The sequence below is a fragment of the Notothenia rossii genome, assembly GCF_949606895.1.
Source record: "Notothenia rossii genome assembly, chromosome: 11".
NCBI classification, from domain to species: domain Eukaryota; kingdom Metazoa; phylum Chordata; class Actinopteri; order Perciformes; family Nototheniidae; genus Notothenia; species Notothenia rossii.
This window is the reverse complement of record NC_136910.1, coordinates 12,996,182-13,013,245: the sequence shown is the minus strand read 5'-3', so window position 1 is coordinate 13,013,245 and position 17,064 is coordinate 12,996,182. Positions and strand designations below refer to the sequence as shown.

Here is a 17,064-nt window from a genome sequence, read left to right as displayed (position 1 = left end):
CATTCAGAGAGACTGTTAACACCACAGGTACCTGGATGGATTGTGTGTCTTGAAACGTTTTGTTGCGCTCTCTCTTGGATTTAGCACAGCTACCACTTACACCTAATCTTAACATGTGCTGTATTTTCTTCCTGCTGCTTGGGAACTTGACACTTTCCTTAACAATTCACTTTATAGTGATATATTGTGAGTAGTGTGGATTTATTTCCCCTCCGAAAACACAGCCTGCTACCCCGACTGAAGCAATATGTTTGAGTGTACTGTAAATGTTGCATGTAAAATGGTTGATGCTGCCTGGATCCCTCTGCCTATGGACATGTGCACGTCACATTCAAATCGAGGAAAACATAACAAAAACAAATAAAACATTAAAAAAACTAAAAGATATACTTTTAGATAAACATATTATAACAATTGTATTGAAAGACCCAGAGAGACAATGACACAGCTGACTATGCAATACCTAAAATAATAATGTATTTAGTTTAGCATCCCTAAACAAAGCATGACAAATTATGTCACGCCTGTTTAAGATATAAATACTCCTTCTTACCACCAGATGTCCCCACAGTCCTTTGAACAATGCAACTTCCCTGCAAGAAGAGCAGAGCTAAAAAATCACCAGCATGGGAAAAGAGTACCATTTACTATGGTGATACAACCATTGTATTATCTGAAACATACCCCAAAACAGTGTCATTCACTGAGGTGGTTGCACAGTCTGTCCCAGCATAGTTTTGTGACAAAAAACAATGTCATGGGGTATGTGCAACTTGGGAATGTCAAACGGATCATGGTCTTTTCAAACAAGTGTTGGACCTTGTATTTGTTTTTATTCTTTCTGGATTTCTAATTCCAGAAACAATGTCACATTTACTTTGACCTTTTGTTGGAGAAATGTCTGTTTAACTTCTCAGTTTGATAAAGAAAGCATTACAATTATTTAGGGTGTGTCAACAAGATGGAACTCATAGAAGTTCTTGTCTCTTCTGTTCCTAAAGAAAGAAGTCATGACCTCCCCTTCCCCCGTGTCACTTTCCCCCCCCCTAAACCACATGATTTTAAGACTTCATTATTTCCCCAACTAATCCTAGAAATCCCCCAAAATCGAAAAACCAAAATTCAAATTGTGACATTTGCACGCTGTTACGACCCTGTGCATCCCAGCAGCAGCCTTCCTCTGTGTCCTGTCTTGCCTTTGTCCACTCTTCCTCCAGAACGACCCTCTACATTAACCTGCTCTTCCTCTCCTCTCGTCTGAACCCGTGACTGTAGCCAAGACGGCCGCCTACAAGAAAATCAGACTGGCATGTTGTTTTGATTGCAGCCGCTCAGAGCGGGACTGCTCTTGCATGCCAGTTAATGTGCGTTGTAACATGGACTCCCCTCGACGCGACATCCCACTCTCTGCTGTCTCTGTTAATGATTGCTCAGCCACTTTACGTGCCTGTAAGTTGTCGCCATGACATGTGCTCTTCAGTGTCTGTAACATGCACTGTGTTATCCTTGCAATGTGCCTTTAGCTTGTGTGCTGTCTAGCTCTAGCAGCTTCGTCGTCACTGTCATGGATAAAGATGTTGCTTATGAGTCTTTAGCTTTATGATTTCAGTCAGTTCGTGTTCCTCCCCCTGTGTTGCTCCCTTTCGAAGTGACTTTTAGCTGTTGTGAAGCATGCCAGTGTACTGTGTTGCTGTTGTTTTGTCAGAGAATGTGGATTCAAATGGACTTATAGTTTAAATCACCTCAGTCATAGTGAATTTTTCCAGTGTGAAAAAAATTTGCTTCTGAAAGATAATATGCTTCTCCTCCAATGACCCCGCAAACCTATTGAGAAGACATTGCGCTTTGCATTCCCGCCACAAATCTCTTGGGAACCCTGTTGAAGAATTCAAAATGCATTTCTTCAGATGATTTGTTTTAATAGGAGTGCACGAGAGCTATAATGATGTCACTGGAGAGGGTCACTAATTATTTTAGAATAACCCAAATAACATACCAAATATTTCCCTACTGTGCCCTCCAGGAATGGGGGGACAGGATAGTATTTTAGATATTTATTATAAATGCCACTGACAATTCATTTAAAAATGAAGAGGCAGGCTTAAGAGCGCCCGAGGGGATGTTCTGAGTGTAGCAGTACATATTGAGGTTAATGTACTGGTTTTATTAAATTAAGATCAAAAGCTTGAACAACCACTGAGGGTGACATTTCTTAAATATATTCAGTTCTCAAACCAGGCCCACGTTCATTGCCAGCAAAGAAGAGATTGTAGTCGTGGGCTTTAAAGGCGTTGAAGTTTCAAGATATTTATTGAATTTTACAAAATGATGAACAGGATATGCAATAGAAAAGATCTGTATTGTATTGGACTGCAGGAGGAATAACAGGCAATAGAGTAGTGCTGGATCATATGATCTCAGAGAAACAAACCGAGTTGAGCAGCATATAAATTCTTAAGTGTGATTCCCTGCGGGCATGTTAAATTGTTCTGATATATCGCAGAAGGCATGAAGAATGTGTTCCAGTTTGCAGAGCGTTGATACAATTTGCTGGAAAACATTGCAGACTGTCATACAGCTTTAGTGATTATCTCTAGATCAAAGACCATTCTGTTGTGGTTGAACGTCTCAGGGCCCCCCCCCCCCCCCCCCCCTCCAGGGGTGTGTGCTGTGAGCATCGCCTGGCTAGCTGATCTCCAGCCGAGCTCCCGAGTCGCTGTCGACACGGAGGGAGAGCCGCGTGGAGAGAGGCCTTATGCAGCCTGACATGGAAATTATGTTTGCATTTTCATTTTTGGAGTGCTACCGGTTGTCATGAAACTCAGCCTGACAGTTCCTAACCACCAGGCAGCCGAGTGCCCCCGCCCCTCTCCTCCTCTCTCGTTGTGGGACAGATGCTAGCCTGTTAGTCCTGTGACTCTGCTCGCGCCCTCCGATTGCAGGCGACAGATGCCAGGACCAGCAAGGTCCCTGTTTGAACATTGCTGTCACTGTCCTGCCTTAAGCTCAATGCATGACCTTTATTGTAAGCAAGGGGTTGAAATAAGGTACTAATGAGAATGTGTGGGACTCACGGCTCCAAAAAAGTGACACACAGAAACTTCCGTGCACCAGTGCAGGTTGTGTCAGGCAGGGCAGAGGAACGGGAAACAGCTTTTGGGCAAGAAAAGGAAACATAAACAAGTAATATAGACTTCAAAACAAGACAACATTATAGTAATGTGATATATTTTAGGAACTTCCCGACTAAATGTTATTTAAATGTAAGCACAGGAGAATTTCACATCTAAAGACATCTACACATCCAAGTAAAAATAAATGCTACATTTATTTTCCCAGTCAAAATATATTATTATATGAGCTGTACCATGGACGTGCATTAGTTTGAAATATATTAATTGAATGCTGCTAAAACAAGTGTAATGTGTAATCTTGAGCAGAAAGATAATTCACTGATATCAACCAACAGAATCTGCAATTATTTTGATAATTGTTTTAAGTTTAAGAACCAGCTTCGAAAATTGTGGTGATAGACATTTTTCCTTGGCTTGAATGCAACTATGACTAATTTCTACTACTATATTAATTAACACAATATATCAGATAGCCTTAACTTTGTTTAAAAAAAACACTAACTGTGCTGCCTCAAATGCTCCGTAGGTACACTGAAACACTGAAAATGATCCACTGTTCCAGCTCAATGACCACATTGATGAAGAGTCATGTTCCTAACTGACCCGTGTTTTTTCTCTCATTGCTTTGTCCGTGTTGTCTTCAAGGCACCACACTGTTTTAAACCTGCAGCCTTCTGTTGTCATTTATAATTTGCTTTCATTACAACCTGATCTTCCCTCTAACCTTTCATCTCTGTCTCTGCATTTTTCTCAGCTAAAAATAGCTATAATGGATATATCAAGTCAAGTAAGTTTTGATTTTCATTCTCTATTTTGTCATTTGTTTTCTTTAATCCTTCCACTTGTGCTTTCTCAGCTATCATCCCTTTAACTGTCTCTAACCGGTTGTTTTTCACTGTTTGCTGCTCATCACTGCAGTCTGTCATCATCAATCATTTTGTTTTATACGCAAAGCATCAGGGAAATATTTGATTGGTTTGTGTTGGGTATCAGTTACAGCTCAGCAGTAGATGGTGCTACTGCTTCACTGTGCGTGGGGATGGATCAATCAGATGGAAATACAACATTTAGAGCAAATGTGTGCAAGGATTTATAATGTAGACCCATGTTATAAAATAGACAGGATTAATATGACTACACTTAAGAGTTTAATATTTCTCTTAGCCACTAGAGTGAACCATGTGGGCCATCCACTTCAACATGATCAGTGATCTAGTGCAAATCTGCCACAGTGCGTTGTCCTTGGGAAGTGTTAGGCATGTTTGACATGGGGCAGATGAAAAGTGGAGGTCTGGAGCAGGGAGGATAATCTGCCCGACAGCTGACTGTTGAAATAATCATCTCTATTCCCCCATTTGAGCTCCTAGACATTTTTTGTGGTACAATTTTCTTCTGTTTCCTTTTTATTCCTATTTTATCATGCCATCTTTACCACCAGTGGAGTAGTAAGCGACCACATTTCAAATAGAGTGGATACTGAATGAATGTGTCCCTCATCCGGCATAAACTGCACACAGCAGCCAGTGGTAGTTGATTCACATTGTCACCTCCTTGTTCTTATGGCATAACAATAGCTGGAACACCTAAAAAGCATATTTATTAATTCATGTTTATTATAAATATCAAAGTAAATGTCAAGTCCAACATTTCATTGGTGGCTAGACCAAGTGGTTAAGTGGTGTTTAATAAAAATGAGCTTTTTTAATTATTCAGCTATTAGCATTCTTATGCCAGAAAGAATTACCCCCGCAAACCAGTGATTGGGCTTTAATTATGATAAGAGTCTAAAGATGTTTTATTAACATACACACTGCAGGTCTTAGGGAAGTCAGTTTAAATCAAATCCTATCTTAGGTTAATGCGAGGAGTTAAAGTGTTGGTTCACACAAAGCAAGGCTTTATGACCTTCCGCTTGTGGTATCTACTCATGCAGATTATATTCAACTTTATGCATCTGTGTTTCGAAATATCTGGTGGTGAAATGTATTTGTAGTGCTCACAACATTAAAAAAGGATTTCAGAAGAATGAACATGTCTTACTCTGGAATAATTTACATAATGTACTGTGACTAGTTCTTCAGCAGGAAGTAGTTCCAATGAAAGCTATTGAGCGTAAGTCCTTAGCTTTATTTTAATATTTTTGTTTCAATGTTGTGCTACAAATGTAATTGATTTACCTCCATGCTATAAGGATTGATGCACGAGTCTCAGAACACAAACTCAAAGCCTTGGCTCATAAAATGAATGCCATCGACATAGCAATATAGCACTAGAGGTCAGAATATTTTTTTTTTTGGGTTAACTGCCCTTTAAAAAAAAGCAGAGAATCAATGTATCTGCATTGTACAGATCCTGATTGTGCCTCCTCTTCATTTAGCAGTTAACAACGGTCCCCTGATCCTGTCGGCAGATTATCAATACAACTCCGCTAAACTGAACCACAGCTCAGCCAGCGTGGTCTTTAGGGGGCCCCGTAGCGGAGTCGCTGTTGTGTCCGTCCCGTTGGTAAACAACCGCAAGGGAAGCCTGCTGCCCCCCGCCAAGCCCCCCGCTCTGAGACTGGGCATCACAGGCTCTGGGGACCTGAGCCGGCTACCGAGGGCACGTAGCCTTCCGGTGAAATGCAGATACCACCCCAGTCACTCCAATAACAGCACGCTCAGTCGCAGGCACTGTAAGGGCCACCCTCCCCTCGGCGTGTTTGGCAGGCCTGTACTCAACAACAGCACCGAAACATGTGCTTGCCAGGCTGGAGTGGTTGCATGTGTAGCATTCCTTACTAATGACCCAGTGTGTGCAGCTGTCAGCTGTGAAACATTAAATATTGAACAGGCCAAGAAGAGATGTGAAGGGCCAGTGTGTTGGAGCATCACTCTCTACTGGAAGCCCCCCCCCCCTATAACTCATCATTTTCCATTATAATGTTGCTCTTAGAAATGCTAGCCGCGCTGGAAATCATGCGTTCATCTGCAGAAGAGCATGATTGTTGGGACTTTACTCCTTTTGACGAAAGCCAGTCTGGTTTTTCTTCGTCCTTGACAGCTTGAACTATCATTAAAAAATACTCAAGCGTGTTTTCCATGACGTGTAACAAGCTATTCCCACTATTAACGATGGCTGTTAAAATGCGATTAGCGAAAACACTTCTCGCTGCTTGTGTTTATTTTACCAGCGACTGCCAGAGAGAGGGGTTGTTTTCTTCAGCTGTGATATTAGCTTGTACAAATATTTGCCTGATTTTTACTCGAGGGTAAAACTTGTAATTTGTTCCCTATGAAGGGCTCAGTGCAGTTTCCTGTAGTGATAAAGACAATGTCCAAGGGGCCCCTCAGCTGTACATAAATCACTCTGGCACGAGGACCCACATGATTATATGAGCCCAGGGTGTCACTCCCAAAACGAATACCAGCAATCCAGACTGGATTGAGTATTGGCACAAAACAAGCCTTATTTATAAAGCTGGGCGCATGATGTTTATAGGTTATTATCTTAATTAAATGACAATGTGAATGATTAGTATGAGGAGCTAGCCAAGTCTATGCCTGAGGAAATTTGTACTAACAAGGGATTGAAAAATGAAAGTATCCTAATACCCTTTGAGGTATTTGTGGAACTTCATTATCTGGTTTACAGATTTTCTCTGGATTAGTGTGTGTGTGTGTGTGTGTGTGTTGAATAAAACCTCTCAGATTAGACTTTAGCACCCGGCATGAAGGTTGATAATGGCACTATTGCATGTTTGCATCTCCATACACATTCATGCAATGTGCTAATGTCTGCTGTCCTCATCATGCAAACATTGGACTGTTGCATTCAACTTAAAGTGTCCTGTCCACTCCATCGTCTTCTCCCAACCTCTGTCCACTCCATGTCTCTGTAACCCTATAATCTCTTTGAATTCACTGACCTCCGATTGTGCCGTCTTGTTATTTTTAGCTGTCACTGATTTTTGATTCATTCCGATTCCTACTTCTGATAATTTGCTTCTAATACTGTCTTTTTATTGCAGTCGAAGAGGACCAACAGTTGGCGTTATCGCCGAAGAAAAAGCAACGTAATGGAGGCATGAGAAATTCTCCAAACTCCTCACCTAAAATAATGAGGTAGGACATTTCTGCCATTTCTGGTGCTGTTAATTGTTCTATTGGAAGATGTACTGTTGAGTGTATTTATTTAGTATGATTTAAGAACCAAATGTACACAACACTGAATAACTATCACCAAGTTGTTTTGGCAAAATTGCCTTCACCAAACACAACAAATGTTAGTCCAAATATATTTTCTTTTTAGCCTGTTTTCTGTTGCCACCAACTACTGTGAATAACAGCTGGCTCGTAAGCTGGTAAACACTCCACTATGTTACGAGCTAATCGCTGTCTGCTGTTTGATGCTGTGCAGGCATATCGTACAGTTGGTTTATAAGACTCTGTGGCTGAAAGCAAGGTCCTGTTTTATTGCAAACATGTAAGACTTGCTCTATGCTGCGAGGTTTCCAAGTGACACCCACAGATTGCAGCTCTTAAACCGGCCTGGCACTAATGACAGCGGCAGGCAGTCAGAGAGGCTCTAAAGGATAGATAGCCCAGGGCTATTCATCTATTGTTGGATCCCTCTGAGCTCTCCTCAGCACGTTAGGCCACAGATGATATGTATCATCACAATGAAAGGAGAATTCAAATGCTACCTTGCTTTTATCTTGTCCCGTAAAATTAAATTGGAGCTTATTGATTTTGACTGGATGACGCTGTTATTCAACAAGAAGCCATTACAGGGATAGTAATAGTCATTGTCATTAAGTGCCATGTTAAAAGGAAGCAAGGCACCAGGGAAGTCTTGCAGCCTGATGTATACAAAGTGGAATAATAGAGATGAAATTGAATTAAAACTGACAGATGACTTTATGCTCCCATTGCTAATATAGCTGCTATTCATTTAACATTCAGAAATAAATCCACAAATGTATGTGTTATTATATATAATTGAGGTTGTATTATATATATATATATATATATATATATATATATAAAGGAGTGTTTTCTGCACTATTTAGCATTTTCCTTTGATCTATGGCCTCTGTTTCTTCTGGTGGGCGTTTGCCATTGTTTGATTGTTTGATTTGGTTCAAAGTTGTGTCAAAGTTGATTTGCTCCAGGTGATTTCCAGTCTCTTGGGTAACACAACTAGGCTTTTCTAAAGCAATAGCCATCAGCAAAATATCAGCCCACCAAAACCAATCCATCTACTTGCCATGCAAATACGCCGCTCAGCACAGGTGGATGTGTTATTTTATCCAGCGCGTCTGCTGCCTGGGCGCTGGAGAGGGATTCTCAGCGGTAGCCTTAGGGTGACTTCACTGCAACAAGCCGAGAAAAAAACATCTGGGTGTATACTATATCAAATGTGTTTTTACAGGACCTGCGGTCTCAAGGCCTTTGTAAATAAGTGATGATCAACAGATTGGCTGAGGGTTTTGAAGAGCAAGCCTTTGTCAGTTTGCATGATGGGAAGGATTTCCAAAGACTTTGCCTGCCCTCACTACTTGTGCTGCTTTGCAGTGGTACTGGAATAGAACATTTACATAATATGCATGTTTAGCTTCTACTTTGTGTCTCTCTCAGGTGTCATTACACTCCTCTGGAAGACACCTGGCTTTATGTTGTTCGGTCATGACGTGTGAAGTCTTGTCAAACGTGTCATCTTTACCACTAAGGCAGTGAATTATGCTGCTGATGGTTTTCTATGTTTAGAAGTGCGTTTCCAGAGAAGACACTCGCAGACACTTCTGCTCTGTGTAATGAAAAGAAGCGCACAAAATAAGAAAGCAATCATCTGGAGAAGCAGAACTGTCTCCTGTTTCCAGATGTATCAGCAATCTAACACATCCTGTCTGCAACTTAGCAATGACGACCTCACTGAAATTAACACCATTTCCACAGGCTCCTTGATGGGTCATAAGACACATCTAATTGTGGGATGTCACAACGCGTTGGGTCACATCGCACCGCACCGCGACATACACGTCATGTCTGCTACAGGACTGCTGAGGCAATTGGCAGTGCAGGATAGTGACAGGCCGACACGGCTGACAGTGAGCGATAGCTATCCTGGCAGAGCTCGGCCTCACCAGTCATCTTCCACAAGGACAAACTGAAGTGACAGCGGCTCCAGTGAGTGAGTGGTGAAACATTCGACTTCTGATGAAATATTTAGCCGGGGTGTAAAACCACTAAATGCTTTCACTCTTATTGGAACTTCAGACTCGAGTAGAAGCGGTGATGTTGAGTGCAACAAGAGTTATGGACGAGGATTGTTATGGATAAGCAGTGCTAAAACTATCGATTTGTTGATTCACTGGATAACATAATTTATGAAGCTGCTTTATATCATTTTAAATGTAATATTTTTGGTCAGCAATTTGAAGATGCCACATTGTGCTCTGAGAAGTTTTTATGGATTATTTTCACAGCTATTCAATAGTCTATAGACTTATAATCATAATATTAACTGTTTACTCATGTAACATTTTTAGTGTACAGTGTCAAGGTATACATATCACTAGGTAATATTTATCATATAGGTCCGGTATATTTTATTGAACATTAACATATTTGTAGATCTTATACTTTTTAATATAATATTTTACATTCATCCATAGATTTTAATGTGCACACTGTCCTTTTAAACTACAATTGCTTTGACAGATGTGAGTTTGAGAGGTGGAAAAAGGCAGAAAGGACATTTGCTTCTCCAACTACTTCCATTCTTGAAAGGACATCCAGGTCTAGCCTAGGGGTAAATGCAGTAAGCCCAAGGCGGGCTTTTTTGGCGGCAGTCTGTTGGAGCCCGAGGGATGGTAGTTTCAGCGGACACTTTCATGCATACTTAACTGTTACTTAAAGCAGCATTCTTTTAAAGTACTCCCATGGATTAAACAGGAGCTCTTCTTATGGGGAGAAGTATTTAAAAGGTTTTGGACAGAGACAGAAGGCTTCTGTCTGAGTTGCAGAGGATAACCTCTTCAACTGTGATCTGGATCTGACAGTCAATTTAGTGCAAAGGGAATTGTGTTGGGCACAGGCTGTGGTTAGCTTTGTTGCTATTGTAGTGGATGATGTTTGACCATATTAAGGCTTTTCTTTATTATGTTTCTATGTTCTCTTTTAGTCTGAGTAGGTTTTCTCCTAACTGTTCAAATAAATGACTTTTGATGGCATCCTACTGCGATTTAGCGACAGTATTTTTTTTAATCATTTTACAAAATGATGTCTTGTTTGAGCAAAATGTATGTATTACATGTCACATCAGTTAATTACGAAGTTGTCTATAAAAACACACAATATCTCATGGTGTATTGCATAGGGCCCATTTACTGTAATTGTAAATGTGTGATATCATTCTACAGAATGTGTGTGTTTATCCTGTGCTCTGCCTCTCTTATGGTGCATGCTGGGATAAGCAACAGCCCATGAACAGTGATATCAATTTTGGTGTATGAACATGCATGATTTATGTTAGGAAAAGACAATGCATATCTTTTTTTTCTAATACATTTTGTATAGCCTACCTACATTTGTTTTATTTAAAATAATTGTTTTGGGTTGTTTCTTTAGCTTATTTGATTGTATGTTTGATGTTTTTCTTCTTGTGGGTGGGTTTGAGAAGTAGAAGAGGTGACATACAGTATTATACTTAAAATATATTTAAAAAAATCATATCACTGAACAAGCGTGGTGAACAGCAGGTACTCGTGTTGAGACCACTTTAGTGGTCAGTGTTAGGTAGGATAAGCTCACCGCAGCGCTCAGTGAAATGAGTTTATGTAGTTCTGATGCTCTGTTTAAACATTAATACCCTTCACATGGAACTGCAAATGTGATTGGGAAAATAGCTGAAATATTTAAAGTCTGGTCTGTTAAAGCTTTTATAACGCAGCACACAATGTCAAAAGCTGTATGTAGTAAGGGGGCGTAATTGCATCTCCATGCTCATGCCAGTCAGCGCAGTGTGTTGCTGCCATCCTCTTCCGCCTGGCTGCCGCTGCTGATGTCACTCTGCTTGATGACATGGCAGTTTTGTTGGCATTTCTGCAGATGGGCTCTGACAGGAATGAGTAAAGAGGGGGGAAAAGGAAGAAAGCTACTTTTTTTTATTTGTGTGAAGGAGCCCTAAATATTGAAATGGTTATTGATGAATGTTTTTAATTTAATCTTCTTGTATTATAATTATTTCTATTTCTTTTTTCAATTTATTATAATTTTAATTTGTCCAATTTTAAGGTGGTTTTATTAACATCTTTTGTGAACTTGATTTTTTTACATTTTTATATAACCTTTTTTTTTTTATTCAACCTCATATTTCTTTTTGTAGAAAATCTTTCATCAATATTATTATTTAAGCAGGCTTGTGGATTATATTCTCAGGTTAATCATCTAAGAATTAAGCTTTATAAGTCAAATGCCAAGAACTAGTCGATTTAATTTGTGTTTATGGTGATGGTATTTTTTCATTCCCTCTCCCCATGTTTTTGTTTGATTAGACATGACCCGCTTGTCATCCCGGGGAACGATCAGATGGAGAGCATGGACGAGAACATAAAGAAATACGACTCCACAGGGATGTTTCACTGGTGCCCGTCCAAAGACATCGAGAAGGTCATCTTGGTGGGTTCTGCTCTTTTACTGGGCACACGTCATTTGTCCCTGACACTCTTCTACCCGGTGACAGATGTGTCATGTCACAAAGTACCATCAGAGGTTGACAGGGCACTTAAACACTCTGTAATGAGGTGTTTGACATTTCATTTGCTATATGGGCTCCCTGTACATAGAACATTTCTTGTCCTAATACATATGCCATTTTTCAAATTACTTTCATAGTCAATTGCAGTCATGAACTGCATAATATATTTGACAGCTTAAATAGGCAACTGATAGAAGAGAAAGCACTAACGTTTGCTAAAAAAGCCACTTCATGTCACATTTATGTCGTACACATATATAAATGATATATATTTTTTAAACCGTGTGTTCTTCTTTCCCTCTCAGACCCGGAGCGAGGCAGCCATGACGGTTCTGAGCGGCCATGTGGTCGTGTGCATATTCGGAGATGTGAAGTCAGCATTGATCGGTCTCCGAAACTTCGTCATGCCTCTGAGAGCGAGCAACTTCCACTACCACGAGCTGAAGCACATTGTGTTTGTCGGCTCCCTGGAGTATCTGAAGCGGGAGTGGGAAACTCTTCACAATTTTCCAAAGGTCTCCATTTTACCTGTGAGTATAACCAAACACCCAGATAGAATAAACATCTGGAATGAAATATGTTGAATATTAGCATGAAATTTATTACAGATATAGTCACAAAAAAATGTATTCTGGTGGCTCTATACAGTAATCCCCTGACTTTTCCACTATGGCTGCCATGATGTGGTTATAAGTGTAATATCTCCTAACTTTTAGGTGGTGTGCAATGACATTTTTCCCCACAGTGATCCTTAAGTTTTTCCTGCAAAATCAAAATGTATTCTTTGCATTAAAAAATATATATTTAAGCAACTCAAAGCTTTATTTAGGTTTGTGCTAAATCTTTAAAACGTCAAAGCTAACTTAGAGCTCAAGTCAGGACCACTTTTTCCTTCCCAAAAAATATGAAAGCTGTACTTTAAAGTAGCTGCATTTTCATTCACTTCTTGGTGTCATACAGGTGAGATTACAAATTCTCTCCTTCACTTCCTCTCAAAGGGCACGCCGTTGAGTCGGGCAGATCTGAGGGCTGTAAACATCAACCTCTGCGACATGTGTGTCATTCTGTCAGCCAATCAGAACAATATTGACGATGCATCACTTCAGGACAAGGAATGCATCTTGGCGTCACTCAACATCAAATCCATGCTGTTTGACGACAGCATCGGGGTCTTGCAGGCTAATTCCCAAGGTAAGGAGCGCCCTATCATAGTTCACTGCACCGCCTGGAAGGGACAGGGTCCTGGCACACAGAATATCCCTCACTGGGTGCTGCCTGGCTGACCTGGTGTCAGTGCATTTGACAGTAAACCCTAGTGACTGTTCCTCAGGTTACTGTAACAACTGGTTTCTTCACAAACCTAATTGGTGGCAACAAGCACAGTGTTGGCTAAAATGCCTCACCTGGCTTTTATTTATTTTTCACTTTATGGGACTGTTTGTAAAAGGAACATAATGTGTATAATTTATGAATATTGCATGTTACAGCTTTCAAAAAAGCAACTGAAGCACTCAGTTAGCTTGAGATGGCCATCAATAATGGTCATTCTGCGACACTGAGAAATGCTTTTAGAAACCTTTTGACCTGAGGTAAAAAAAAAAAAACTCTGCCAATTTAATTATTTCTCTAATACATGTATGACCTCGCATTTGCCTTAGTCAGCAGTTAGTGATGGATGTCAAAACACGGCCTATGTATTATACATACAACATCACTGATTTAATGTGCTTACTTGTCACTCTGAGGAAAGCAAGGAATGTCAAGTCAATTTGAATTCAATCTTGCGGCGCTTATTTTTCTATTTCCTGGCTCTTTACTCTCTATACTTTTGTAGGTTTCCGTGTCCATGCACACACAATTTAAGGGAAACAAAATGAGCAGTATGTCACATCTATTATGGATAGACTAATATTGGACCTTGTCAAGAATACTGTAACATCGCACTCAGCAACTTTATGCGATAGCAGTGGCCGGGAACGGATGGAAAAGCCCCGGCGTATTAGTTTTGCTGATACGCCGGTTTGTAGCCTCTGATGAAGTATTGAATATTGCATTAACAGATGTGCTTCAAATTATGTGTGTCCATTTAGGTTTTACACCACCCGGGATGGATAGATCCTCTCCTGAAAACAGCCCAGTCCATGGATTAGTGAGGCAGACTTCCGTCACAACGGGAGCAAATATTCCCATCATAACAGAGCTGGGTATGCTTGCTGCTGTTCTCTCCTGTCAGCTGATTGATATGCTAGCTCTACTGTTGCCAGTTAAATAGTTGTAAACAGATCTGAGAACACAATTTCTGCAATTAGAGGCTGTCAACACTTGACTAACCGTACTAAAAGTGGAGGTTTTTTTACTGCTTTTTTTGTCCCTTGTTGACATGCTCCAGTAACTGTTTTTCCTCAACACTTGTCTAGCACCATTAGCAAAGCCAGGCAAAAGACTGCCTGTGATTTCATTCAGTCAGGATAAAAGCAGTGGGACCAGCATACAAATGATAACTGAGCTTGGTAAGAAGTGCCTCTGTCCTGTTCTGCAGTGTTGTTACTGCTGCTGCCTCCATATCAGCTTCCTTTTGATTTCTCTCGCTGCACTAGAGGCTCAGTCCATTCCCATGGCATCACTTTGAGCACATTTTCCCCTTGGTTGTGGTTGGAATTGCCTGTCTTGTTTTGGCCCCCTTATCTCAAAGCAACATTTTTCCTTTTTATTTTTCTAAGAATTACAAGGCCTTTGATCCCTCAGAAGTCCTTGTAGCTGTTCTTATAGTATCTTCTGTCGGATCACATTCTCTGGCCCGCGCACTTACTTTCATCTCTGCACTGTCGATATGACTGACATGTATTCCTTTCCTCACAGAAGTAGCAGTTCTCCAACTAAATTTTACATTGTTACTTTCTTCATTCTTCTGCATGTGTTTTTATCCTCAAAGACGTCTTCAAAGAAGGTTCTCGGGCACTGAGATACTTTCATTGGTTTTGACATGCTAGTACAACTAATTGGACTTTCTGTCTTGGATTTACAAGACAAACAATGGCATATTGGTGTTTCTGATACTGACTATATGAGGACTTTGAGTCAAGGCCTGAATCTTCGACGATATGCATGGTGTCATGAGTGTGCATGTACTGGATATGGAATGTAGCAAAGGCAAGTTAGCTACATGACCGAACTCAAATGCCAGACATGTTTAATTGAAAACAATTTTGTCCAAATTACGAACTAAGGAGAAATGTTGGAACCATACACAGATTTATAATACAGTCCATATCTGCAGCTTCTGACTGTGTTGCACAACCACTTTACTTCTGTTTCTTCCTCTTCACGTGAATCAAGTGCCTGCTTCATAATCAACCTTTACCTGAGATCTGGTTTGTAGAACAGAGAAAACCATGAACAAATACAAATTGCTAATAAAATGGTGATGTTTATCTCCATAGTGAACGACTCAAACGTTCAGTTCCTGGACCAAGATGACGATGACGACCCTGACACAGAGTTATACCTCACCCAGCCGTTTGCCTGTGGGACAGCCTTCGCCGTCAGTGTGTTGGATTCCCTAATGAGTGCTGTAAGTTGAAAATGATTTAGCGGGCAGTATTCGTTTATCGTGCAGTGACATATAATATCCGTAAATGATCTGAAATATGCAAGAAATCTTGTTATTTTATATCCAGCCCCTCCCCAAAATGTGAGAACTCTTTTCTCCTCTCACGTTAAAACAACAGTTGACAAGACTGGGTATGATGGCTTGACTTGTCTCCCTTTCAGTTTGAGTGAGGTTAGAACAAAGCTGCCTTCAAGTGCGCTCCAGTGTAGACAAAGGTAATGCTACCTAATGGACAGCCCTCATCCATCATCTGACTCAATAGCGCTGTCAGTAGCCAAGGGAGATGTCACTGTGCCGTACAAGCAGGGGGAGACAAGAGACCGGGGTACAGACACTTGCCCTTTTTCAAATTAACAAAGCCGTAACTGAATGTAATTTAAAAGATAGCAACTTCATTGGGGAAAGTATATCTTCAGTCTTTTCATGCAGTTTCTACATAAATGTCAGTTTTTTTGCCGTGAGAAATGCCTGGACAGCCTGAATGTGTGCCAGGACTTCCTGTGTTGAGTGATGGGTATTTGGGTAACCTGCAGTAATTGGATTCTCCTTCTCTTCACTGGGTGTGGAGCGATGTGACACATCGGGGCACGGTTAGATAGCATCATTGGGCCTGGCTGGCACTCTGAGAAGGTTCAATTGTGACTGTGGTGGCGTTTGCTGAAGGATTTATCCCCTCTCGACCTTCATTCCTTTAGACATACTTCAATGACAATATCCTCACCTTGATCCGGACATTGGTAACAGGCGGGGCGACGCCGGAGCTGGAGGGGCTGCTGGCGGAGGAGAATGCGCTGCGAGGCGGCTACAGCACACCACAGACGCTGGCGAACAGGGACAGGTGTCGCGTGGCACAGCTGGCCCTGTACGACGGGCCCTTCGCCGACCTGGGGGTAAGAGACTGGTCTGTGTCCCCCCTGGACTCAGCACATCTCTGTCTGCTTGTGTAGTGTAGTGAAAGGGATTGTATGTCCAAAAATAGGTGAGTTTAATCCATTCTAGTCATCCTCAATTAAGGGTATGAGCATTGAATAAAAACATCCCAACATTTCTTACTAATACAGTTTGAGCACAGCCTTATAAATATGATGTTTTCCAATCAATAGAAAAAGAAAGAACTCTATGCACATGGATGTGATAAAGATAATTTCACTTTTTATATATTTAAAAATATGCAGTATTTTACCAAGCTTTCAATTATTCCCTTTAGGAATAGGTCTGCAAAAAATGTTACACGTGACTTCAATCTATCTATCAAATGAACAATGATCAGTTAAGGACTTATTTTCTATGCTGGAGGTTTATAAATTCTTTGTAATTGATGATTATGATATTTTTTTGTTTTGCTTTTGTGAAAATATAGACTCTGTACTACATATTTAGGATTTGTTTGTCATTGTTTTGCAGGATGGGGGTTGTTACGGTGATCTGTTTTGCAAAGCCCTGAAAACCTACAACATGTTGTGCTTTGGCATTTATCGGTTACGGGACGCACACCTAAACCAACAAAGCCAATGTACCAAGCGGTGAGTATGGACCTAATGTGTCCTAGCATTGAGATGTAAAACAGCCAATGTTTCCACC

The 17,064-nt window shown here is 40.7% G+C and overlaps 1 protein-coding gene across 11 annotated transcripts in view; it reads left to right on the top strand.

Annotated features, from left to right (window-relative positions):
* The window catches only part of LOC307024856 (calcium-activated potassium channel subunit alpha-1a-like), a 78,454-nt gene that overhangs the window by 54,003 nt on the left and 7,387 nt on the right, over positions 1–17,064 (top strand). For 4 of the 11 annotated variants that reach the window (XM_079659301.1, XM_079659298.1, XM_079659300.1 and 1 more), the window contains 11 exons: positions 1,276–1,449; positions 3,889–3,921; positions 7,144–7,237; positions 11,671–11,794; positions 12,179–12,403; positions 12,872–13,064; positions 13,964–14,077; positions 14,291–14,383; positions 15,314–15,444; positions 16,179–16,373; positions 16,888–17,006. In XM_079659301.1, coding sequence (XP_079515427.1) covers positions 1,276–1,449; positions 3,889–3,921; positions 7,144–7,237; positions 11,671–11,794; positions 12,179–12,403; positions 12,872–13,064; positions 13,964–14,077; positions 14,291–14,383; positions 15,314–15,444; positions 16,179–16,373; positions 16,888–17,006 — 1,495 coding nt within the window. The remainder of the gene's footprint in view (positions 1–1,275; positions 1,450–3,888; positions 3,922–7,143; positions 7,238–11,670; positions 11,795–12,178; positions 12,404–12,871; positions 13,065–13,963; positions 14,078–14,290; positions 14,384–15,313; positions 15,445–16,178; positions 16,374–16,887; positions 17,007–17,064) is intronic. The other 7 variants (XM_079659307.1, XM_079659306.1, XM_079659302.1 and 4 more) reach the window with 6 other exon arrangements.